This window comes from Solanum dulcamara, chromosome 1, assembly GCF_947179165.1.
Source record: "Solanum dulcamara chromosome 1, daSolDulc1.2, whole genome shotgun sequence".
Classification (NCBI taxonomy): Eukaryota; Viridiplantae; Streptophyta; class Magnoliopsida; order Solanales; family Solanaceae; genus Solanum; species Solanum dulcamara.
The window spans coordinates 1,415,166-1,441,815 of record NC_077237.1 but is presented as its reverse complement, the minus strand read 5'-3'; the positions used below and the strand labels follow the sequence as shown (position 1 = coordinate 1,441,815).

Below are 26,650 nucleotides of genomic sequence, written 5' to 3'. Positions count from 1 at the left end.
GGGGGGGGGGGAAGGGGACTTTTGCTATAAGGTATTTTAATGGAGGCGGCTACTTTGGTCTTAACATAGCCTAACTCATTTTTAAAACTTTAATCTAAAAACCAAAAAAAATAAAATGATGATTTCCAAATATATATTTTATATGTTATGTTTGGATCACTGTAACCTATCAAGTCTCGCGTACTCTCTATTTTTTAAAAACTATCTTTCTACCGATCTTCACAAAATAAGGTTATATCTGTATATATACTTTATTCTCCTTAAATCGAATTCGTGGAATTACATTAAATATGTTATTATTATAACCTATTAAGTCCTATATAATAAATTAATCCATGTCCTTACTGTATGTCTTATTCAAATTTTGGCTAAAGAGGTCATGGTCTTTGATTCCTTAATTAGTTTTAAAAAATTAAACCATTTGGCCTGTCCTTTTTATGATTGCCTAAATGTTACATCATTAGGTTATAAAATAATTGCCTCTTTTTTATTGTGCCAAATTAAAGAATTTTTGTATTATATGTGGAACTTTGGAAATTCAAAGTCTGATTTTTTGTGTTACAATTTTGCTGAGCTGATTAGCATCTTTTTTCATCATGTATTTTTCTAATAAAAAGATGACTATAGCTAGGATCGAGTTTTCTTTTTAAGAAACTACTTGTGTCGTCCCATCTATCTGTCTCATATGTGTGGAATTTGTTTCTTTTTTCAATTCCAACCTCTTCCTCGAATTATACATAAGATAGATAGAGATGGGTGAGAAATGAGAAATATTTTCTTTTTGTCAATAATTTTTTTCCAATCCTCGATTAACCTTACTCACAAAGAGTCTTATGTGAAACTCGTGGTATCTATATTGAGTACTTCCTAAAGGGAACTATTAGTACCATTGTTTTGTCAATGGTTTAGTATACAAAAGTGCATACAAATTATACAGTAATTATATATTACATGCTAGATAAAATTTGTAATAAATAAAACAATCCAATTTGGAATAGGTGCAACAGTCATTATTAATAGGTCAATTTTTTCCAAGTCAAATTGATGGCACCAACTTTGAGTAACAAGCATTGAATTCAGATAAACGTGGTAACATTCTTCTCGGGACGCGTGTATGACGGGAATAAATGAGATTTACACTTCATATGAGACTATGAGTCCTTATTCAATCCCTTCAAATTCATTAAATTCTTTTGCAGATTCTAAAGCCCCCTTCTTCACTTCGCCTTGAAGAGCTACTATGGAGACCAATTTAGTCATGTTTTCATGTCCCAATCGAACAGTCCATTTCTAAAGTGGTCCTAACTCCTAAATATGCTTTCCAAACCATGTGAAAGTTGTCAAAATCACAAGTACTAGAATATTTAGCATCAAAAGGGCAAGAGGTTGCCTAAGATTCTTTAACCTTGTAGTTACACGATAATCTATGTTGTTCGGGCTCTTTAAGAATATTGTCAGTTGTGTTTTGAATTCTTCAAAAATAATGCATTTTTAGAGGATCCGATACGATTGTGACAACATGTTTAGAGAGTCCGAGCAATATAGGTGATAATAGAAATTTCCTAACTAGTACAACAAACTTCCTAGGATTTTCACAACTCTTGAGTTTATGTTGTACTAGTAGTTTGTAGACTGTCTTGTACTTCCATCTTCATAAGTTGCACAACAACAACAGCACAACAACAACAGCTCCATATTCTGAGGATTCATCATAAATTTACTAGTTTACGTTATATGTTAACCTACCACAACCCTCATCATTTATTCAGGTCTAGGACCGGCAATGTGAGCATGCTCATATAGGTGGAGTACAACATGTAATATATATTCACAAGTTGTAACACATGTATTTTACACACACACACCACACAAATAGAGCTTAGTGTTGGCCTCAAACCTCTCAAGACACACACACATAGTTATAGTTATCGATACATAAAAAGTAATGCAATCTTATAAGGAGGAAATACAAAGTATGGTAACCGTTTTCAAGTCATAACTAATACATTTAAATTGTAAAACAATCATATAATGTTTGAATCACACTGGCCCAAGCTATGTTGTTCAGACTCGCCAAAAATGTTGCAGCAGCCCTCATCGGATCCTCAAAAATTGAACTATTTTTGGAGGATCCGACAAGCACCTGACGACATGTTTGAAGAGTCCTAGCAATATAGGGCCTGAGTAGGCATTGTGCATAGTATCCACACATAGGACAATATATCTCACTGTACAGATAAAAATAAGAAAGCTAAATGATGTTTGGCTATTTGCTGTCAAATATCTCAAAGCCTCAGGGTGAGATCTGGTGCAATTGGTTCGTCTTTTTCAACGTATGGAGCCAATGTCACATTCGAACATCCAGCAAGAGAAAAGTTAGTATGAGATATACCGGGATTGGTCACTTGACGGAAACTGCCAGGCCATAGTACTAATTGATCAGCATCATCATTTTCCATGTACAAAGGTGGACTCTGGCGATTACCACACTCAAATCTGGCGCTTGTTTTAAAATCGAGTGGCCTAATTGCTGGTGCAGACACATGGTGTAGTGAAGAATGTGCTTTGATCCCTAAAGACCTTATTGTAGATCCGTGTAAAGGCAAAGACGCCAAATTAGCATACCTTTCTGAGAATACACCCATTCTCAGAGCACGTTTCGCTAGTGTTCGTTCTCTTTTATGTGCATTCTGGTGTCCACCAAGTGCCTGTGAACTGTAGAATTTCCTCTGGCAGAAATTGCAACTAAAAACTCGTTGAAATCCCGGACCTGATACCGAAATTTGTGTAGTTGCAAGTTCATTGCTGCTTTCACTTGTGCTGGATACTGAAAAACCGCCTATCGAATCCTGGCTAAGAGACAAATCAAGTGAAACAGGTTCTGAACTCAACTGAGTGAAATCTATAACTCTGTTCTTGGAAGGATCCGTGAATGTTTCACCCGCGCATATGTTAGACGCGACTTGGCTAGTAATATCGGAATCATCTTCAAACAAGGCCTCAACTTCAAGATTGAATCTTGGTGTTTGCATCTTTGGTTAAATCTTAACAACCTATTAACACTATCTAGTGATCAATTAAAACAGATTTACTAACATTTTCCTGCATAAACAACAAAAACGGTTGGTTAAGTAAACATATCTCTTAAGTTGAAACAAATACAAGAATCAAATTTCTCCTTTTTTTACTTCCAGTACAGTTGAAACATCGCCAATTTTGTTAATTTTTTAGTCCATTATCAACCACGGTATGTGTGACCTATAGATCAACCCCATGGGATTGATCCGTGGAACCAGTCATTGATGTTTGCTTCAGCGTAGCCACTTACATAACACCCCTCGTGGTGCGGCCTTTCCCTGAACCCTACATAGACGCGAGATGCTTCATGCATCGGGAAGCCCTCTTTTATCAATATATACAAATTTTACTCCGTTTCATGTACATTTAGAAGATAATGTCACACTTAACACCAAGATCTACCATTTTGGAATCACTTTTCAAAGGACTAACAACACCATAAATTAGCTAATATAGTCATTGAGAGTCGGAGATCAGAGGTGGATCTAGAAGTTCAGCTACAGATTCAGCCAAACAAAGTAGGTTTGGTCCAAACTCCAAATTATGTATTTGTATCAAGAAATCTATTGAATATGTTACAAAAATTAAATTAAGAACTCGGTAACTGACACCTGATGTCACTATCCTAGGATTTAGAACTCATTACATTCAAATCCTGGCTCCACCCTCTTTTAGTTGTGATAAATATTTAAAACTATCTTAGTGAGTGCTAGGTTTTTTTCTACCATCCAAAAATTTATAAACGAAGTATGCAGACTCATTATTAATTCTATACAACAACTACTACTACTATACCTAAATTCTCAGTAAGTTGGAATCAGTTATATGAATCATCACTGTTCACATCGTTCGACTTAAAGTACTCGTCTTTCATGTCCAATATGACATGTTATATAAATTCAAGAAAATTAACAGAAATATGTAAGTTGATTGAGGAAATATATACAACAAAGCACAACTCTTGTTAATATTAATTAGATCTTTGTTCCACAAAGACTAAAAGGAACTCTCAGTGTAACCAACTTCCACAAAAGTATCCTCAAACTCTTCAAAAATATCGACACAGGTGTTTGTCACATACTCCAAAATATGTGAGGATACAACATGAGTATAATATTTTTGGAGTGTCAGAGCAACATAGTCTATAACTTCAAATAAATAAAAGACATTCAATTCTTCTAGATTTTCAGCTGCAAGAAAATTGCAATAGGATGATGTAATTTTTTTTCTTTATGAACTTAATTAACCTCCATACAAGAGGGAACCATTAATTTCAAGATTTCAAACAAAGGATTAATGAAGAAGACATAAGGTAATTAACACAAAGGTAATATATTGAAATCTAAGCCAAAAAAACCTATGTATCTCAAACTCACTCTCCAAAAATGTTATTGCATCTGTGTGCACTATTTTTAAAAGATCTGACATGCATCCATTTTTGTTTTTTGAAGAATCCGAGCTAACATAGACAAAAACTAGACATACAACAAAAGAAATTAATCAAACTAACCAGCTTGATCTTCTAGTTGTTGACTTGTTGTAGTAAATTAAAACTAGTGATAGGACTTCATCAAAGACAAAATATGGTGCTGTTTAATTTCTAATGGGACATTTCAAAGTATACATGAAAAAAAAGGAACTTTGGGAAATTGAAGAGTGGAGTTGTAGGTATCTTTTTTTTAAAAAAAATGTTTAAATTAATTTAAATTATGGGAAAGCCAAAGACAATGGTGGGACATTAGAGAGTCAGAGAAAAAGATGGTTATAGTGGGTGTTGGAGTTTAATAAAGAATAATATTAAATAAAAACAAAATACACAACATGCATTTGGTTATACTATATGAAACATGACATAACTCTGATTGTATGTTTGTCAACATTTTCAAGAAAAGATTAACACACATATATATAGAGAGAGGGGGGATTGGATGAGGTGGAATGAGGAAATACAGTTCGATTTCTAAAATCTAATAAAGTCATTATTAATGAATTTTCGATTGATGAACTCAACCAACACATGCAAAAATTTATAACACAAGAAAAATTTGATAAAGAAATAAATAAAGTTGAAGCTCGAATATTGATATACTTCAGTAAAAGAAAGGAGACAAACCCATAAAAAGACCGATCACTTAAGGAGCATCAATATTTTACATCCCCTTGTGCTCCGTAATTATCTGATTTGACCATAGCGTAAAATTTCTTTTACATTATCCACAAATACAAATGTGGGAATTGTTCTATGTTTGAAGGAAGCAAACAATTTATGAGAGTTGTTATGGTACACGTCATTTCATGTTGTTAGTCCCACAAAAGATTCTCAATCTGTAAAAAAAAAAAAAAAAAAATGTCCTCCACTTTTCTCTCACAATCTGTGCCCACTTTTAAATGTTTCATAAAAAGTGATGTCTCTTATTATTATGGGGCGTTTGAATGGGTTTATAAGTTGGTCAAACGTCAGCAAAAAATAAAAAATTAGGATTTTTAACTTTTTTTTTCTAAGTGCTTAAAACAATTTTTTTTTACTATGGAAATTACTTTTATATCCCTTATATTTTAATTAAATTCCAAACTACCCTTTTTATTCTTTTAACCCTAAAATTCTCATTATTTTCCTCATTTCTTCGGCATAAGCACTTTTATCCAAACAGCTTATTTATAAAAATAACTTTCAGCACTTCAAAGTTCTAAAAGCATTTCATACATAAAAATTACTTTTTTTAAGCTCATCCAAACGGGTTCTATATCATATCATTCTTTCAATATAATAAATATAATGTCTTAAAAAAGATAATAGAGAAATGATTACTAATTAATAATTAGAATAAACTAGGAATTAAATTAAAATTATCTCTTAATTTTATAAATTGGACAAATATTGCTAGACATCTATTTTTAGTATACTGGACAAGTAAGATGGACAGAGGGAGAATTTTATTATTTTCTTTATCCTCAAATTATTTTTAAAAATATAAATAATTTAAAGTAAAATCATAAATATGAACTATCAATTTTTTTGAAATTATCACCTAGAAAATATAAATAAGAGGTAAAAATAAAAAAAAATCTAAACAACTCTATTGAACTTTGAACAATTTACTTATTTTAAAATGGAGGAAGTATGTGTATACTGTATTATTTCATTCATTCACTTGAGAGAGTCACATATAGTTATCTCTAATTTAACGTATGCATATTATAGGAATACCTTGTTATGAGAATGAAAATTTTAAAAATATAAGAAATTTTAAATATTGAAAATTTTGGAACCGATTATACTAATAAAAAAATCACATAAAATAGGATGGAACATTTGACTTAGTTGATAAGCATCAAAGGTTAAAAAACACATTAATAAACGTTAGAATTAATTTTATAAATGAACAATTACTTGTTGGATGAAAATGTTGAAGTTGATAATTATTTGCAACAAATTGCGTGTGTGAAGATTAAACAACTGTAATCACAAATAAATATATGGAAAGTTAATTTATCAATAAAAATTGCGAATGAAAGTGTAAAATAATTTTATATATTCATTAATTCGATTTTCTACTCTAAATTATTCGCGTTTAAATTGAGAATTGAACTAACATATTTCTCAAATGAATGAAGGATAATGTTAAACTTTCTCGTATTAGTATTTGATCTCGAAAAAATCAAATATTATTTCGAATTGAACTTGAGCAAGATATTAATCCAATTTTAACTTATTATGAAATTTTGATATCTACAATAATACTAAAAGATACATTTAGTACCCCTTTTTTAAGCAAACCCATGATCTGATCCACTAGTATTTTCACCAATCTCCATGATTTAAAATCCCCAAGAACATTTTTAATATTTAGCTCTCCTTAAACCCTACATCCTAGGTTAGTTTTTAAACTTTTTAATTGTGAAAAATATTTATATTTTGTTTAATTATTATTTGTCCCCCAGGTTCATCACAAGAGTTACACGTGACACCGTAACACCCAACACTACTAATCACAGATTAAAAACAAGAGTTTAGCCTTAATCCAAAAAATTACGGACAGCCTCACGTTGCCCCGCCGCTTGGCACGTGGATCGAGGCAATCAAATAGAAAACTATTTGTGTTGAGGTTGCTTTTCGTGAGATTAAATAAATGAATTAAGAAAATAAAAATAAAAATTATAAAATTAAGATTTATTATTTTTTGTACTCAACTCATTTGTTGCCCATCACCTAGAAAAGCACATCCACTAAACTTGATTGGTGTATTTTCTTTAGTTCTTTAAATTTTTAAATATATGGTACTAATCCAAAACATATAATACTAAGTTGATTATAGGTTTTGCTTTGATAAAGATAAGTTATTGTAAGGTAAAGCTAATTAATCTATTTGATTAAATAATAATTAGGTATACATTTCCCCAGACCCCACGATGTGGGATTTCACTGGGTTGTTGTTGTTGTTGTTGTAATAATTAGGTATACATTCTTCCACTAAGTTCTGGTAGTGCTTGCTTTTTGTATACTCACATGCTTTGCTTTTATTATCATACTTTAGGTTAATCAACTATAAACATATATATGGACCACCAAATTAAAATTCGTGATATAATGACAAGTATTGTTTTATTCGTAATCACAAGTTGTGAATTTGAATAGTTTATTCTTGATCACAAGTCGTGAATTCGAATGGTAGAAATAAAATTACATATGTGACTTTTACAACTTAAATTTAAATTAATCGAGTTTTGAAACGATTATTGATGGACACTAGATAGAAAAAAAGCTATAAACAAATGAAATATTTTTTTTAAAAAAATGTTGATATTTTTTCTCTAGCAAGTGTATTTTTAATCGAAAACTACGGGACAACATATATATTATTATTTTGATCCTTTTTTTTTAATTTCACACATGATATCCAGTGGTCCGAATAAACTCAAGACCTCTGATTATTTCTCGATCAATAATTAAATAGTACCACCACACGTTTAAAAAGTTACTACATATATCCCTCAACAATTATTTGGGTAGTAAATTCTTGGTTATTCCTTTTTTTGTTTGATAAAAAAATTGTTACTAGTAATGAACTATTAAAGAAAATATATGTGTGACTCTAACAAATTCATAAATTTTCCATGAACCTTTTTAGTATAATATTTGTATGTTAGTGAAGGGATAAATATAAGATTTAATGTAAAGAATATCTAGTCTAAAAATTCCTAATTTTATTTTATCTCACAAGGAAAAATATAAAGTACTTTTATTAAAATAAAACATAGTCAAAAAATTCTTGATAGGGAGCACTAATGGGTCCTACATGATGTGAATTCGGATTAGTCAGGCTTCAATCCATGTATCGAACACCAAATAGAAAACTAAAAACAATACAGCGGAGCAAATATAGAGAATTAATCATGTCATATAATTAAACTTCCATATTACAAGAATGAAATTTTAATCATTTTTCTATAAATACCACAAGTCAATGGATAATATCCTATGAAAAATATTTGTACCAATTAAGTGATGAATTAAGGTAAAAATGTATATTAATTAACTATAATTTAGTGTGCTAATTAATTATGAAGTAATGATATTCTTAAAATGCTGAATATTTTATTAAATGGTGAATCAAAATTATCTAATAAAAAAAGTAAAGACATTGAATAGGAGACTTTTTACCAAAAAAAAGTTCTGTTTTTGATTAAATTCAGACTAAAGAATTTATAGAATTGATTAGATAATTCAGATATTGTTACTCGTGATATTATTGAGATCAAATGGATTTGTTCTTTTACCCAACAACAGGGAGGCCATTTGCAATTGAAGTTGGCTATTTTGACACTATTTTAGAGGTCAAAGAAAAGGTCCAAAAATATCAAGGTATTCCTATACCAAAACAAACCCTAATCTTCAAAGGTAATGTTTTAGACGATAATTTAAATGTCATGCATGCAAATGAATTCGAATTGATTAATCATTACGACCTTCAAGATTATGGATTTTCAGATAATTCGAAAATTGATGTTAGTAACATGTTTAATACTATTGTTGTGTCCTCACTGACAATAACAACAACGTCTTCATCAGAATCGTCTGTAAATAACTAAATGGATCAAAGAAACTAATTATTATAATTTTTTTGAAATATGATACTAAGAAAATTCTAATCAAAGTTAATCCGCCAGATAATGTGGGACACTCGATGAAAGAATTGCGAAAAGTGGAACTAGAGCTTCCACAAGAAACGGTATTTTTTTTTTAATGTACAAACAACATGTGATGGATTTCAAGGATAGTGTCACTAGTGGAGATTTATTTTTATTTAGTATGTGTTTGCAATACATTATCTTAGATATTGTTATAAGCAATTTAATACTATATTTTACTAATATATGTAAAAGTTTTAGTAGTTTTATTCAAAGATCCAAAATATTTCTTTCTTTCTTTTATAATTTTGTTATGAATTAACTAACTTGACAATTTTATAAAGGAAGAAGAACAAGAGAATATGTATATAGAAAGTATTAATAGAGAGAGTAGTAATATAGAGAGAGTAATAGTAATTCTTTCTTTTATGTGTTTTTATGTATTTTACATTGAAGTTTAAGACTATATTTATAGCCATATTTACAAGTGGAGGAAAATATTAATGGGCATTTTACCCACTTAAAAAGTAAATGGACTATCCACCATTTTAAGTGGACATCCATTTTACTTGGTTGATATTACTTGGTTGATAATACTCCCCCTTGGATGTCCACGAGAAATGTGCCTCGTTAAAACCTTATTAGGAAAAACCCAGTGGGAAAAAACCTAATGAAAGAAAAAGAGTACACATATCTGATAATACGCCTTGAGTGCTGCCTCATTAAAAACCTTATCAGGAAAACCCAGTGGGACAAAACCTTGACTAAGGGAAAAAGAGTACAGCGCGTATTTTGCTCCCCCTGATGAAAATATCACTTAATATCTCAAAGACGACGCATTCCAATTTTGTATCTCATTTTCTCAAAGGTTGAAGTTGGCAATGCTTTGGTGAACATATCCGCCAAATTGTCGCTTGAACGAATTTGTTGGACATCTATTTCACCCTTCTTTTGAAGATCATGAGTGAAAAAGAATTTTGGTGAAATATGTTTTGTTCTGTCTCCTTTGATGTATCCTCCCTTCAGTTGAGCTATACATGCAACATTGTCTTCATACAATATTGTTGGAGCGTCTTTTGTCAAAGAAAGACCACATGTTTCTTGAATGTGTTCAGTTATTGATCTTAACCAAACACATTCTCGACTTGCTTCATGAATGGTTATTATCTCTGCATGATTTGAGGAAGTGGCAACCATAGTTTGCTTTGTTGAACGCCATGATATAGCTGTACCACCACATGTAAATAAATAGCCTGTTTGCGATCGACCTTTATGGGGATCAGATAAATATCCCGCATCTGCATAACCAATCAATTGTGACGTGGAATCATTTGAGTAAAACAATCCCATATCAATGGTACCTCGAAGGTATCTGAATATATGCTTAATTCCATTCCAGTGTCTGCGTGTTGGTGAAGAACTAAATCTTGCTAACAAGTTTACTGAGAAAGCTATATCTGGTCTAGAATTGTTGGCAAGATACATTAATGCACCAATTGCACTAAGGTATGGTATTTCAGCACCAATAAGCTCTTCATCATTTTCATAAGGCCGAAACGGATCTGTATTAATATCAAGAGATCTCACAACCATTGGAGTACTCAATGAGTGTGCTTTATCCATATAAAATCTCTTTAAAATATTTTCAGTATATGTTGACTGATGGACAAATATCCCATTTGTAAAATGTTCAATTTGTAGACCAAGACAAAATTTTGTCTTTCCAAGATCTTTCATTTCAAACTCCTTTTTCAGGCATTTTACTGCCTTTGAAAGTTCTTCTGGAGTTCCAATAATATTTAAATCATCAACATATACTGCTATTATGACAAATTCAGATCCAGACCTTCTCATAAAGACACAAGGGCAAATTGGATCATTTTTATATCCTTCTTTTAGCAAATATTCGCTAAGACGATTGTACCACATTCGCCCTGATTGTTTCAACCCGTACAAGGATTTTTGAAGTTTTATTGAGTAATTTTCTCGAGAATCCTTGTATGCTTCAGGCACTTTGAACCCTTCGGGAATTTTCATAAAAATGTCGTGGTCCAATGAGCCATATAAATAGGCAGTGACCACGTCCATTAACTGCATTTCAAGCTTTTCATGAACTGCCAAATTCATTAGATACCTGAAAGTAATTGCATCCACCATAGGGGAATATGTTTCCATATAGTCAATGCCAGGTCTTTGCGAAAAACCTTGGGCTACAAGTCGTGCTTTATATCTTACGACTTCACCCTTTTCATTTCGTTTACGCACAAAAACCCATTTGTGCCCTACTGGCTTGACACCTTCAGGTGTTCGAACTATTGATCCGAAAACTTTACGTTTTTCAAGTGAAGTTAACTCTGCTTGAATTGCATCCTTCCATCTTGGCCAATCATTTCTCTGTCTGCATTCATCGACAGATTTTGGTTCAAGATCCTTATTTTGTTGCATTATTTCAATGGCAACATTATAAGCAAAAATATTATCGACCACAATATTATTTCGGTTCCACCGTTTTCCTATCGACACATAACTTATTGAGATTTCTTCATTCTCATTATTTTCAGGTACTTGGACCTCCTCGGTGGTATCACCATTTGTTGTGTCTCTGGGCTCTTCTTGAGCACTCGCCTCCAAATTATGATCATCTTGATCATTCATTCCTTTCCTTTTTCGAGGATTTTTATCTTTGGAACCAAATGGTCTTCCACGTTTTAAGCGTGGTCTAGATTCATTTGCCTGAATAAGTTGTCCTACCGGGACATCAACTCGAACTTGAGCATTAGCAGTTGGGATATGCGATTTAGTAACCCGTGGAAGGTTAGTAAATGCATCCGACAGTTGATTTGCAATATTCTGCAAATAAATCATCTTTTGAACTTCTTGCTCACATTGATTTGTTCGAGGATCTAAATGAGATAGTGACAATGAATTCTAATCTATCTCATTTTTCATCTGCTTATGTTCTCCCCCTAATGTTGGGTATACTGATTCATCAAAATGACAATCAGCAAATCTTGCCGTAAATAAATCTCCAGTCATAGGTTCCAGATATTTTATAATAGAAGGAGATTCATACCCAACATATATTCCCAACCTTCTTTGGGGACCCATCTTTGTGCGATGCGGTGGAGCAATTGGGACATATACCGCACACCCAAATATTCTAAGATGAGATATATTTGGCTCCCTTCCAAACGCCAACTGTAATGGGGAAAATTCATGATAATTTGTTGGCCTTACGCGCACAAGTGCTGCTGCATGCAAAATAGCATGCCCCCATACTGAAATAGGAAGTTTTGTCCTCATTAGCAATGGTCTAGCTATCCATTGGAGGCGTTTAATCAATGATTCTGCTAGACCATTTTGTGTATGTACATGAGCGACCGGATGCTCAACTTTTATTCCAATCGACATACAATAATCATTAAATGATTGAGATGTGAATTCACCAGCATTATCAAGACGAATTGTCTTAATTGCATAATCTGGAAATTGTGCTCTTAACCTTATAATTTGAGCTAACAATCTCGCAAAAGCCATGTTGCGAGTTGATAATAAGCACACATGTGACCATCTTGTAGATGCATCTATCAAGACCATATAATATTTGAATGGTCCACATGAAGGGTGAATTGGCCCACATATATCACCCTGTATACGTTCCAGAAACGCAGGGGATTCAATCCCAACCTTAGTTGCTGATGGTTTGACAATCAGTTTTCCTTGGGAACAAGCAACACAAGAGAATTCCTTAGATTGAAGAATTTTCTGATTCTTCAAAGTGTGTTCATGTGAATTCTCAATAATTCTGCGCATCATATTATAACCGGGATGGCCCAACCGGTCATGCCAAATGATAAAATCATTAGAATCAGTAAACCTTTTGTTTACAATGGCATGTGATTCAACAGTACCAATATTTGTATGGTACAACCCAGAAGAAAGTGCAGGTAATTTTTCGTGCACAATTTTCTTCTCCATATTTATTGTAGTAATATAAAGGTATTCAACCTTTCCTTCATTTGCAGTCTCAATATGATAGCCATTTTGGCGAATAACCTTGAAACTTAACAAGTTTCTTTGAGACTTACTACAATATAATGCATTATCAATTACCAATATCGTTCCTCCAGGTAGTAATAAGGCTGCTTTTCCAGAGCCTTCAATTAATTTTGTACTACCAAATATTGTATTGACATAGGCCTTTTTCATAATCAAATGACAAAAATATTTCTTTTCTTTTAATATCGTATGAGTTGTGGCACTATCCAAAATGCACATATCTCCATTATTCATCTTGAATCCAATTGAAGACTGATAAATTTATTTATCTTCATAAAATAAAAATGCATTGTAAGAAATAAAATAAGTAACAATTTTGCTAGAAAAACATAAGTCCTTTTTTTTTAAAGTTAAATTATGGTAATTTATAATTAAAAAAAAATTATATGATTCAATTATGATGAATGTTACAATAATTTAGTTTATGGAATTGTATACTTATTAACCTTAAATAAATATTATACACAAGTATTAAAAACAAATATAAAATATTATAAAATATTAATATAATATTATTCATCATGTATAGATAATTTGTTTATTGACAAAAATAATACAAGCATTATATATTATTAATGTCTAAAACATTAACAAGAATAAATAGTTATTATAATGACATTAAATAAGGCGAATATTATTTTTTAGTAATAATATGATATTAAGATTAAATAATAGCACACTAATAGTAATTAATTACAACATTGTAAAATAGCACAATGTAATAAATAATATACAATTATCATAAAAATGTAACCTTGATTATTATTTTTTTTCTTCAAATACATAAACGTAAAAACACAATAATTCAAAGTACATGATAACATATTGAAAAACATGAAATTAAACATCAATTAAGATCCTTAAAAAAATCTTCAACCTCCAAATGAGTAATATCATTGAAGTCATTAAAATCATCATCCCTTAAGGCCATATTTGCTTCAATATTATCATTATTCAAAGGCCTTGCCTCAACATTATTTTCGAACGCCAAGTGTGACTCTATCCGAGCATTAGAAGAAGAGGCACCACCTCTATTTGCCTTTCTTTTAAAAGAATTTTGATAAAGTCTTACAAAATGCTCAGGCGTCCGACATTCATTTTTCCAGTGGCCTTTCATGCCACAACGATGACAGTTACTTTTTGAAGGGCCATTTTGAGAACTGATATTGTTCTCCCTTTTATGTTGACCACCACCACGACGATTATTATATCGTCCTCTGCCATTGCCACGCCCACGCACATTATTGTGACCTTGATATTTATTATGTCTTCTTTCAGACTGGCCATGTGCTTTTACCATATTTGCCTCCGGTAACGGAGCAGTTCCAGTGGGACGGACTTCATGATTTTTCATTAAAAGGGCATTATGTTGTTCAGCCACCAGAAGGCATGATATCAATTCAGAGTATTTTTTAAAACCATTTTCACGGTATTGCTGCTGTAATATTACATTAGAGGCATGAAAAGTAGTTAGTGTCTTTTCTAACATGTCCTCATCATTTATATTTTCCCCACATAATTTTAATTGGGAAGTTATTCTAAATACAACAGAATTATACTCAATTACGGTTTTAAAATCTTGAAACCGTAAGTGCATCCACTCATAACGAGCCCTTGGCAATACCGTTGCCCTGAGGTGGTCATACCTCCCTTTTAAGTCTTTCCACAATTCAAGTGGATCTTTCACTGTCAAGTATTCCATTTTTAGGCTTTCATCTAGATGATGACGAAGGAAAATCATAGCCTTTGCTTTATCCTGACTTGATGCTGTATTTCCTTCAATTATAGCATCACCAAGACCCTTAGCGGTAAGGTGAATCTCAGCATCAAGTACCCACGACAAATAATTTTTACCAGAAATATCAAGTGCCACAAATTCCAATTTTGACAAGTTTGACATGATGAAAATTAATTTGAAAGTAACAAAGATAACTTAAAAATTAAATTTCTTTAGTAGATATACCTGATATAGAAGTTAATTTTCTGAAAAATTAGAGCTTCGTGCTGATAACGTGTTATGAATTAACTAACTTGACAATTTTATAAAGGAAGAAGAACAAGAGAATATGTATATAGAAAGTATTAATAGAGAGAGTAGTAATATAGAGAGAGTAATAGTAATTCTTTCTTTTATGTGTTTTTATGTATTTTACATTGAAGTTTAAGACTATATTTATAGCCATATTTACAAGTGGAGGAAAATATTAATGGGCATTTTACCCACTTAAAAAGTAAATAGACTATCCACCATTTTAAGTGGACAACCATTTTACTTGGTTGATATTACTTGGTTGATAATAATTTTTTTTTTTTTTACTTTTTCATTTTTTCTACAAACATAAACATTATCAAGATGAAAATAAAACCCTAACTTACAATGGTTAAGTGACAAATTAAGATGACAACGTGTATTAGCTAACTTCCCTCTTTGTCTTAGTTTATATGTTGTAATTTAGATATTTAAGGATCAAATATTTTATTTTGATCATGAATTTGAACATAAGATCTTTAAATTTTTAAATAAAATTTATATATTTGAAAATTATTTAAAAAGTACTAAAAGATACAATAAATAATAATTCAAAATAATTTTTTAAAAAAAACATATGAAAATCTTATGATAAAACAACAATACTTTTTTTCGAAATATGAATACCGCCACATAATTTGGAACGGGGGGAATATCTATCTAAATAGAATAAGAGAAGCGAAACAATCTTGTGATGATAAGTGTCATCAGCATAAAATTTCAAGTTTGAAAATTATTTCGGTTATTTCAATTTCATTTTAAACAGGCATATGAATTTTGAATTGCTATTTTTCAGTTTGAATTGAAAATATTAAAATTATATGAATTTAAAATAAATTACATGGATTAAAATGTCAAGTTTTAAATAGAAACTTCAAAAATAAAATAAAATTGCTAATAGCAAAAAATAATAATCAAATTAACTAACGTTGCCAAACGATCGTCCTATATCTATTTATATTCTAGACTTATTCATATTAGATATTTGAATAAAATATAACATTATTTTAGTTAAAGATAAAAGACTAAATAAAAAAAATTAATTTAAATATTACAAAACTGATCTTGTATTTTGGAAAAAAAAAAGGTGAAAAAAAGCCAATAAATGACTCTCATGCAATATCGGATATTGTTGTAACTATCCATATATTTAGTAGCAAAAATAAAATTTGTTGAATCTTCTTTCACCTATATTTAAGGTACCCTATTATTTATTATTGACTAAATTCACAGAGTGGAGATTTTACACTACAACAACAATAACATATTTAATATATTTTCGCGAGTTGTGTAAAGTGTAAATGGATGTATTCATTCAACCAACAAAAGGAAGGTCATTTGCAATTGAAGTTGGCTATTTTGACACTATTTTAGAGATTAAAGACAAGATCCAAAGAGATCAAGGTATTCCTATACCAAAACAAACCTTAATCTTCAAAGGTAATGTCCTAGAGGACCATTTGAATGTTCATTATTCTGATATCCTCGATCGTTCTTACATTCAACTCGTCGTGGAGTCCGAACCAGACAAGAATTATACGATCAAAGCAGAACAACAGTCATCGTCCTCTCAGACGAGGAAAATCCAACTCCTCCTCAAAATGCCAACGTCCAAACTGGGAGTCGCGTTAGAGGCGGATGTTACAGATAGCATTTGGAGGGTAAAAGAGAGAATTCACGACATGGAAGGCGTACATGTGAATAAATTAGTCATGCGTGCAAATGGAATCGAATTGATCGATCATCAGACGCTTCAAAATTATGGACTTTCAGATAATTCGGAAATCGATGTTAGTATCAAGGCTAGTACGATCATTGTGTCCGCACCAACAACAACAATAATAACAACAACTTCTTCAGGATCATCTGTGAATAATAATGGAAACGGATCCGGATTCGGATCGAAAAAATTAAGAATTATGATTTTATCAAAATGTGGTACTAAGAAAATTCCGATCGAAGTTAATCCGTTAGACAACGTGGGACACTTGAGGAAAGAATTACAAACATTGGAATTAGAGCTTCCACAAGAAGGGTATTTTTTTATTTATAAACAAAACGTGATGGATGATGATCGTTCATTTAGATGGCATCATGTTTGTCAAGGTGACACTATTGAGATCTTTAATGGTAGTGTCACTGGTGGAGTTTGATTTCTTTTCTTGTATTTTCTGTATTGGTTCAAAGTTTAATAAAAGTATAAATACAAAAATAAAAAACATAAATAAAAAAAAAGAGAGATTAAGTTATAGGTGTTGATTCTGTTAAAAAAAATTATTTACACAAAAATCTTGTACTTGTTGATGGTGGAAACAAGCTCTCAAGTATTAAAAGATTTAATCGCGTTCGTAAAATGTATTATATTCATACATTTTGTGAAATGATATCAGATATGTTGTGATATATAATATGCCATACTTTTAGTTGAAAAATAACAAAAAATAGTCATACATGCACAAAACAATTTTGGTCCTTTAGGTTTGTGAAAAATCAAAACTTTTAGTCTCCGCAAATATTTAACAATTTACATTTGTCAGATTTTATTGGAACACATAAATGTAGTGGTTTTTGCTTTCCTTGAGGAAAAGATCTTTAAAAAAAATCTCTGTTTTTTTTACCCTCCCCAGACGACTACGTGGATATAAGGTACAATATGCTATTTTTTATTTATTTGGGCGATGGGGGTATTAGGGTATAACTTTTCTAATAACAAACGTTTGAAACGTTGAAAACCAGTCTACTATAACAAGTATGACTAACACAATAATTGGAACATAAACAGCTTAGGATGCAATTAACAGACCATATTCTATATATCAAGAAGGTTAAAACTAGGTAAAAATAAGCTGAAGCTAAAACTAATAAACTCTTTGTTCTAAACACATTAAAAAGCACTGATTTGAACTACTTCTTTCAACATATTTCTTCTGCTTTGTTGCTCCACATCAATTCTAAATGGATCTAACATGTGTTGAACTACTCCAAGCACGTCGACGATTTATACACCAAAAACACAAGCCCCTGTTGCATTCTTCCATGAACGCGGTTTTTAGTTTAGCCAAATAAAAATTCGATGTATTCTACAGTCTATGAGGTATGTTGCTCAGATCCTCCAACAAATGCGCTTTTTTTTTTTGGTTTTGGAGGATTCGAGTAACATAGATGTGTAGATGTGTCGTGATAAAAAAAGTTAAAAGGTGAAATGAGAAGCTTACCGGTTGAACCAGGCTGATGTGGAATTCTGCATCTTACTCGCACTTGATTGAGCGGTATATGTGGCGGACGAAAAACAAAGCAGCTCGGAAACCAACAGTTCCAAGCATGAGAAAGAAGGCATAGCAAATGCAAGCCATGTAACCAAAGAAGAATGAGGTTTGCATGAAACCTGACATGTCGGAGCGGGCATAATAGTAATACAGGCAGTAGCCATAGATGAACAAGCCGGTTGATCCACCACAAAGGAACGACCTAGAAGATCAACATATATGTTAGAGACTCGACAAAGAACACATATTTTCAAAAACAAAATGTTGTCAGCTTTCAAAAAGAGTTGCAAGCAGCAGAGATGATTTGGTATTTGCTTACCAACTGCAGAGACATTAAAAGTAAAGAACAAATTTCTATAACAAACTGGAAAATTGAGTTTAAGTACCACCGACTAATATAAGAGATCTAAATTGGCACTCTCCAAGACAATCAAAGACTGGCAAACCCAAACCAAATAGGGAAAAATCAACTCAGCTCCCTCAACACCCCCCCCCCCCCTCCAAAAAAGCACATAAAAGAAGCTGGGTGAAGTTACAACAATACTGACCTACTTAAATGCTCACTAGCAAATACTTGGCATGATAGTGCAGCATATTATTAGTGTCATAAACACAGGGAACATTCGGAATTCTATGCACGGTTGCCTGGGAAAGGATAATCACTTGATGCATTCACCAAAAGTACACAGTGGCTAGTACTCAATTCATTTTTTGCATCCTTAAACTGTTTAAAAAGAATTTGGTCAATTAAGTGCTGTTAACTTACCTCCACCACCATTCATGGTCTTCTGCAGCAAGTTGGAAATATGTCAAAGCCACCGTAATAAATGCAGTGACAATGATCAGAATGATGAAAACTATGAATAAGATACTGTAAATCGTGTAAATTCTGTGACCCCACACGCTGGCAAATATGTAATAAAGTTCAATGTAGATAGCGCTGAAAGGCAAGAACCCAGCCATTGCCATCTGAGGAAGAGCCCCGCGATACCAGGGTAATTGGGGTATCTCTCTCGGGTACTTCGTTGTTCGGGTTGGAGCTTGAAATTCTGCCTTGCTATTCTTTCCTGCAATTCCTCCCAATACGAGCAATGGTGATGTCACAAGGGCCCATATGAGGAAAATGACCACGATGGTACCAAAGGGAAGTGCTGCAGTGGCATGATAACCAATTGCAACAGTATTAAGAAAGCAGAAAGTTAGAAGCAGCGGCCCACAGAACAGCCCTCCTGTCAACAACAAGTTCCTTACCTGTAAAAAGAAAATGAATTTGAGATCAGTACACATTTTCCTCTTTCTACCAGAAACCAAACAAAGAATCTCAAGTAATTATTAACTCCGCGAAAGGGCAGACCACTATATTAATTGTTAGGAACCACTCAATTCGGTTTCAAGGATAATAAGTTGCAAGGTAACATTAATTTGTCTTAAAGACAAGTTTCTGTAACTGGATGAAACAGGTCCAGATGAAGCGTAAAGGACAATGAAAATTTATATAACTACCCCCTAATAAGTTTGTACTGCGCTAAAAGAAGCATGTTTGACTCAAGACAAACTCAACAGGAAAAATTTCCAGTAAGTAAACAGATGCTATCTATGTTTGGAAAAGATGGAAAATGTAAACCATTTGTTATTGCACTGCACAGTAGCCACGGATCTTTGGAGCATGTTCTCCTATATTTTTGGTTTAAAATGGGCCATTCCACAGACCATAAAAGAGGCACACTTGAACTGGAGCTTGTGGAGAGTTAATAAAGCCATCAAAAGGATTTGGAGGATGATCCCTGCTGCTATCTTCTGGTCCATATGGAATGAGAGGAATAGGGGGTGTTCTGATGGAATCTCAACTCCAAATCATTCCCTCAAAACAAAGTGCTTACTTTATCTTTTTTGTTGGACTAATATGACTACTGTAATTAGCACTTATCAGTTGTTGGATTTTGTTAGCTCCCTTGTCTTAGATTGACACTGAAAGGGATTCATTAGTCTTTTGTTAATGCTTTTTCCTTTCCATGTAACTATGCATCTACTTGATGCTCTTTTGTGAATGAAACACCTTACTTTATCAAAAATATATATATATATAGATTTAAGTGTAGCAATTGTTGTTGTAAGGGAAGGCCAAAGATGACGCTAAGTGAAAAGAAGGCAAGCTCCTCATTTATTCTGATAATACAGAAGTCTATCATGTGCTCTCAAACTTGCCCATAATTCTATTGTGGCAAAACCATGGTAATTCCTAAAAGTGTAGCAGCACCCCCTTTTGTCAATCCCACTACATTTCTATCTAAATTATAAACTTGAATGAAGTCCTACTAAACACCTTCCCCCCAACTCCTGAAATTATCTGTATCCATCTTCTCAATTTCTTCCATCTCTCTTATTTCCATTTCCTCCTCAAATCTCTTGCTTACTCAGCAGTAAACCCCTCCCCTTTCTGTTTTTCCCCTTTGCTCCTTTATTCAAATCCTTTCTTTCTTTTCTTCCCCTCTCCCACCCTCCAGCCAAGACACACCTTCTCCTTCTCCTTTCCGCCCACCTTCCATGATCCACCTAAAAAGTAAATTCATGTAGTCTTCCATCCAACAGAACCAAATAGAAGGATAAGTTGCTTTCAGTTAAGGGGTTAATCATGTTAATAGCATTGTTATTGAAATATGCTACGGTGTGTTGCAAGAAAGTCATTCTTTGTATAACCAAAAAGATTGTTGCTATAGGTGCAAAAGGGTTAGCTAAGCTATTGTGGGATGCATTATCCAAGAACTCCTATGTTGGGAGGATCTTTAGGCGATATAGCTTCACCATTTCCCCTCCCACAAAACAAAACTTGTAACGCATAATATGCTCTGTTAAACTAAATTTGTGGAGGAAATTTACACCTTACTCTTAAAAATCCTATCATGAATCATGACCAGTACATGTCAAAACCAAGAGACCTTAACTAACTAGAAGAGAAAGAGGAAATAAGGAAACTGGGAAAACAAAATAAGAGATGCACTTGCAGGAAATTTTGGCTGCTTCACAACAACAAAAATAATTTTCTCTATACTTTCTTACCCAATTTTTTCCTTCAAGTTGGCAATAGAATGATGCTGCAGTATAGCCTGCAATTCCTGATGTAAGGGCATAAATAACCACCAAAGCTGTAAAAAGTGCTCCTCGGTTGTAGGGGTAAAACACACCAACAAGTGCAAGAATGAATATGAAAATAGCCCTGGGAAAAAGAGGCAGAAAGAATTAACATTGGTCAATGAAATTTATGACAAGCTAATGGCATTTTCAAATCTAGAACTAAATAAACCCATTTATAGGCATGCATACTCACAGGGTAAACAACTGTGTGCCAGAACCCAGGGCTGCTGCAAAAAGTGACTTCTGCTTCGGGTACCTAAACACGTCACCATGAATGTACTTCCACCCAGTTTCTTCTTGGTCATCAGCTGCTTCCTCATCATGGGCATATCTTTAACCAAAACAGTAAATACCATAGGATAAGAACAGGCTCCTTATTTAGTAAGTATGCGACCCAACAAAGTTTTTTGCTACTTACTTGACAAAGTCATTTTTAAGGACACGCATCAAAATTGTAGCAAGGAAACCAGTTAAGAGAAGAACTGTGACACAAGAATTAATGATTGAGAACCAGTGGATCTCCAAATGATGTGGTAAAGCTGAAGTCTGCGAGTATTTTTCCATCCTTTTCTCAAAAGGGATTTCTGTTTCCTTCCATTTTACAGAGTACATGAAGTCTACATCAACTTCCTTATCTTCAGTTATGTCCACTAGGGCATTGGGGTCAGTTCGTGCATTGACTTCAATCACGCGGTCTTTGTTGTGATGGATGTCAAAATGAAGATGTTTAAAAAGGTAATATTTGTACTCACTGGGGTCAGCTTTCCCCTCCTTATCTACCTTACCGATGAAACCCCAAATGGGAAGGTCATCAAAGAACATCTGGAAGTAGTAGTCCTTGGCAACAGCATCACGGAATCTTGCAACTTCTTCCTTTGACAATGCCTTCTTGCAAACTACCTCAGTTTCTCGATCATTCATGAAGTCAAGTTTGTATGGAGCAGTGACTAAACGATCTCCATTCAACACCTCACCAAGAGCTTCAGTTTTATCTTTTACATGACCTAAAGCAAGAGCATGAATAGATACATGTTCAAAGAGTTGTTAAACTGTAGTCAACAATAAACGCTAAAAAGGGCCAAAGATATTAGAACAATATAGGGCAGAGAAATGAATCTGACCTGGAGAACAAAAAGGAAGATCAAAGTAGCGATATGTTTCACTGCAATTGACGGTAAAAACATGAGATCTAAGTGGAGAACAGTAAATGTAGCATGTGCTTAGAGAAGTACAATCAGAAATATTGTGTCTGTTTTTGATAAGTAGAAGTAAAAATCAGAGTTATTCAAGAGTTTAAACTGATTCACCAAAGTTGTTTCAGTTAATATACTACATCAATAAGAGTCAATTTTCACTGACTCAATGCTTTGCACTCTTCAGAGTAAGTGTGAGAAACAGCTAAAGACACATTCCATTTTTCTAATATCTTTAATTACAATCCTCCATGCAAAGATTTGTAATTATTCTTTTTTCCTTCTTTTCTAGACAAGTACTTATGCGATCTTAAAAATATAGAAGTAATCTATGCTAAATATAGATGGCAAAAGCTTAATTCTGGCATCAGCTCTTGCAGCGTTCCAACTAGGATTTTATTATCTCCTCCTTTATCCATACTAAATAGTAGCTCAATTAGGATTTTTGCTAGTTTGCATCCACTAAACAGCAGATTTTACAAGAAGTCAAGCACACACGTTGACTTTTTATCAAAAATATATTGAGTAGATAGTGGAAGAATGGGCCTCACAAGCATCAAAAGTGATGGCAGGGGTGTAGATGTATACTAAGGGAGATGTTTTACTCTTCTTCAAGTGTCCATTGACCAGAGATACTGAAAGAGTGTTAAAACATGTTTTTCGAAGCAAGTTGCTCAGGCTTAATAGAAGAAAGAGAACAATGGTTTGGACTACAACTTTGCCCATAGTGTCTTAATCGTTTCAGCGAGGTAGGAGAAATCAGCAGCAAATTTGTTCACGTGAATTTTCCCAAATATAGCAACCTATTAAGAGTCAAAGCCGGTAAGGGACTGGGAAAAGAGAGAGAAGATTGTCATTTCTGCTTACAAACTAGGCTCTCCAAGGAAGGAACAGGGCAGATGACCAACCCTAGGCACCTGATAAAATTAGAGCCAAATATCAATCTAGCTAGTGTGGAGCAACTGCTCTTGCTGATGCCAGAAAATAACCGAAGCAAACGGAAGAAGAACATGAGACCAACAGTTGCATATGAAGAAGCCAGAAGGAGGCCATATTGCTTATTAGTAAGATCCAATTTAAGTTTGGAGAAAATAAAGATGGATCAAACATGGTGGCTCAAAAGAGTGGAAAAGATGGATTAGCAATAAGACCCAGAAGCTTCAAAGATCTACACGAAGAAACTAGAAAGCTGCAAGAGATAATTTAAATGAAGGAAAAAGATTGGTCAACGAGAACATCACAATGGATTGAGACAAACCAAATTCCATCTCACAAGCAAGACTTGATAAGCTTAAGAGAGTGGATTTTAATTAGATTAACTTACAAGAAAATTAATTTAGAAGTAATTCTTGAACAAAGCTGCAGACAACAAACTCTCCACGGGAGAAATCAGAGAGAAGTCACTAAACGACCATTCCAGGAAACTGGTGAAATTGTTGCTAAGAGAAAAAGAGATTTAATGAAGCCTAAGCTTGGGAAGTGTGTGAACAAAAACATCTGAAGAAGCTACTTAGAACATGCTGAATGTTTTTGTCTCCATATCTGGAGACTCGGAGTGAGCAGTAGTTCCTGCTCCCATGCAGGTGATCCTTGAGCTAAGTATTATCTATGGGGAAGGTGAGAAATTTCTAACATAGTTACGAGGTAGTTGTGCAGTTCACTCCTAAAGGAATTAGTACACTCCACATATCCACATTGTACATGCTTTTGACACCATCTTGGTGTATTAATAATACAATATTTTGAATTATCAAAATATGTATGAGTGCTTACACACACACACACACAAGTTGACAAGACCCTTTGTGAGTATAAGTACGGCCATTCTAGAAATTTGCTTGCGAACAAGTGTTAGGATATTTATGGATACTTGTACTACCATGCTCATGATAAGATTACCAACACTAAGAACAAACAAAGTATCTTTCAACATCTAAAGCAAAGTAATTAACGCTACAATTACTCTTCTGCATAGAGCTGTCTGCAAAGTTTTCAGGTTATACGAAATGAATGGAAATACTCCTTTCATGATTTTATGTCAGGAGCTAACCTTCATCAAAATAATTTTCTGGACAGAAGACTAAGCAACGGTTTAAACTAGCTCTAGGAAGATAGGTCCGGATTTGTCAATCTTATGAAGCTTCTTTTCCTTGTTCTACAATTGTTTGCCTTTATAAACACCTATAATTTCGGATAATCATATCCAGAATATACCCTAAACAAATGCCAACGATATCTAATGTACCAAGACACAACCTTTGACAACATGAAGAGCCGAGACAATAGAAAAGGGTCTTCTTCAAAAAACAAATGTACTGACATGCACACCACTGAACTCTTCCCATATCCAAAAACCAAAAGCATAAAGACAAGCCCTTTGTTCCGTTCTCTTTTGACAGTATTCTTACAAAATGGACTATGTTAAATTTGATCTAGCACGTAGAAAAACCAAGACCTTGGACAATGTGTTTCTCCTTAATTGTAAATGCACAGATGAACTCCCAGATGAAAAGATTCACAGTATTCAGTTACCAAGTAGACTCATAAACATACATTGAAAATTACTGTATAAAATCAGCAAATATCAGATAAGTTTCCCCCAGAATCCATTCCAAAACTACTTTTTTTTTCAGAAACTCAGCACGTCAAAATGTAAACTACCACCAAAACTTCAAAGAAAATCTCGCAATTCTCAGAAGGTGACCAGCAAATATAAATTGAAACAGATGAACATTACGCCCAAAATTCAGTAAATTCTCAACAAGCCTTCCCCTTCCAAATCCAACACAACCCAAAACAAAATCTTGACTTTTTCCAGATATTCAACACGTACAACATGAAAGTGTAAACTACATCCAAAAGAAGCTCTCAGATCTCAAAAACAAAGGTGACCCACTAATATACATTAAGCAAACTCCAATACACCCAAAATTCTGTAAAGTTCTCAACAAGATTTCCCCTTTCCAATCCAACACAACCCAAAAAAAGTTCTTGAATTTTTACCACATATTCAAAATGTAAACTACATCCAAAAGAAGCTCACAATTCTCAGAAACAAAGGTAACCCAACTAATATACATTGAGCAAACTCAGCAATACACCCAAAATTCAGCAAATCCCAGCAACATTTCCCCAAAACCAATCATTCCAATACTACCCAAAACAAAATCTTGATCTTTTCCCCAAATATCAAAAGCCTACAAAATGTAAACTACATCCAAAAAAAAGCTCACACCCACTAATATACATTTAGCAAACTCAGCAATACACCAAAACCAATCATTCCAATACAACCCAAAACAAAATCTTGATCTTTTCCCGAAATATCAAAAAAGTATAAAAACCAAAAAAAACTCACAAAAATGAAATCTTTAACGAAAAGGTTCAAAAGGGTTACCTAGGATTGTGAAAAGGACCGACTTTATTTGCATACAAAGGTACTTCTTCTCCAGATTTGTACTTATGATCTGATGAATCCGATCTCACCTTGATAGCCCCAAAGAACAAAAGCACGAATACGACGACGTAATACCCACACCCCATACTACTCTTCCTCGCCATTTTTTTCTGCTTTTCTTACCCAAAGAGTCTCTCCTTTGAAACTCTTTTTAGGTACAGTGGATTTTGGGTACAAGAGAAAGACAAGGGGTGGGAGGGATTTGAAGTGGTGACCACGCGCTACTGTAGCGAGTTTGTAACAAACGTAATGATGGCCTATAAATAAATGACATGTGGATAATGACGTGTCAATTTCTTTTTTTGGT

General features: G+C 33.3%; 3 protein-coding genes across 4 annotated transcripts; 1 reads left to right on the top strand and 2 right to left on the bottom strand.

Annotated features, from left to right (window-relative positions):
- Nucleotides 1–1,911: 1,911 nt before the first annotated feature.
- On the bottom strand, nt 1,912–4,815 carry LOC129885888 (zinc finger protein 4-like). The gene is made up of 2 exons (XM_055960359.1): nt 4,589–4,815; nt 1,912–3,102 (listed from the first exon to the last, which is right to left on the bottom strand). Exon 2 carries the CDS (start codon nt 3,030–3,032, stop codon nt 2,286–2,288), a length of 747 nt encoding a protein of 248 aa, XP_055816334.1. The 5' UTR covers nt 3,033–3,102; nt 4,589–4,815; the 3' UTR covers nt 1,912–2,285.
- Nucleotides 4,816–16,596: 11,781 nt separating this feature from the next.
- On the top strand, nt 16,597–17,448 carry LOC129885879 (ubiquitin domain-containing protein 7SL RNA1-like). Its single transcript, XM_055960346.1, has one exon. The coding sequence runs from the start codon at nt 16,597–16,599 to the stop codon at nt 17,446–17,448; it is 852 nt and encodes a 283-aa protein (XP_055816321.1).
- Nucleotides 17,449–18,033: 585 nt separating this feature from the next.
- Nucleotides 18,034–26,519, bottom strand: LOC129896327 (transmembrane 9 superfamily member 3-like). 2 transcript variants are annotated; one of them, XM_055972201.1, is made up of 8 exons: nt 26,284–26,519; nt 22,815–22,855; nt 22,112–22,697; nt 21,887–22,024; nt 21,619–21,775; nt 19,328–19,812; nt 18,511–18,763; nt 18,034–18,326 (listed from the first exon to the last, which is right to left on the bottom strand). In XM_055972201.1, exons 1-7 carry the CDS (start codon nt 26,445–26,447, stop codon nt 18,544–18,546), a joined length of 1,791 nt encoding a protein of 596 aa, XP_055828176.1. In that variant the 5' UTR covers nt 26,448–26,519; the 3' UTR covers nt 18,034–18,326; nt 18,511–18,543. The 2 variants fall into 2 exon arrangements, with proteins under 2 accessions (XP_055828176.1, XP_055828169.1); XM_055972194.1 differs by having other exon boundaries at nt 18,034–18,316.
- Between the last annotated feature and the right edge of the window lie 131 nt (nt 26,520–26,650).

What these genes read in the sequence shown, in the direction of transcription:
- LOC129885888 (XM_055960359.1), bottom strand. Translation starts at nt 3,032, where the DNA reads ATGCAAACACCAAGATTCAATCTTGAAGTTGAGGCCTTGTTTGAAGAT.
- LOC129885879 (XM_055960346.1), top strand. Translation starts at nt 16,597, where the DNA reads ATGGATGTATTCATTCAACCAACAAAAGGAAGGTCATTTGCAATTGAA.
- LOC129896327 (XM_055972201.1), bottom strand. Translation starts at nt 26,447, where the DNA reads ATGGCGAGGAAGAGTAGTATGGGGTGTGGGTATTACGTCGTCGTATTC. An exon ending in TCTTCCTTTTTGTTCTCCAG is followed by an intron (nt 22,698 to 22,814) that starts GTCAGATTCATT and finishes CTCTTGCTTTAG; the next exon opens with GTCATGTAAAAGATAAAACT. An exon ending in CTTAAAAATGACTTTGTCAA is followed by an intron (nt 22,025 to 22,111) that starts GTAAGTAGCAAA and finishes TTTTGGTTAAAG; the next exon opens with ATATGCCCATGATGAGGAAG.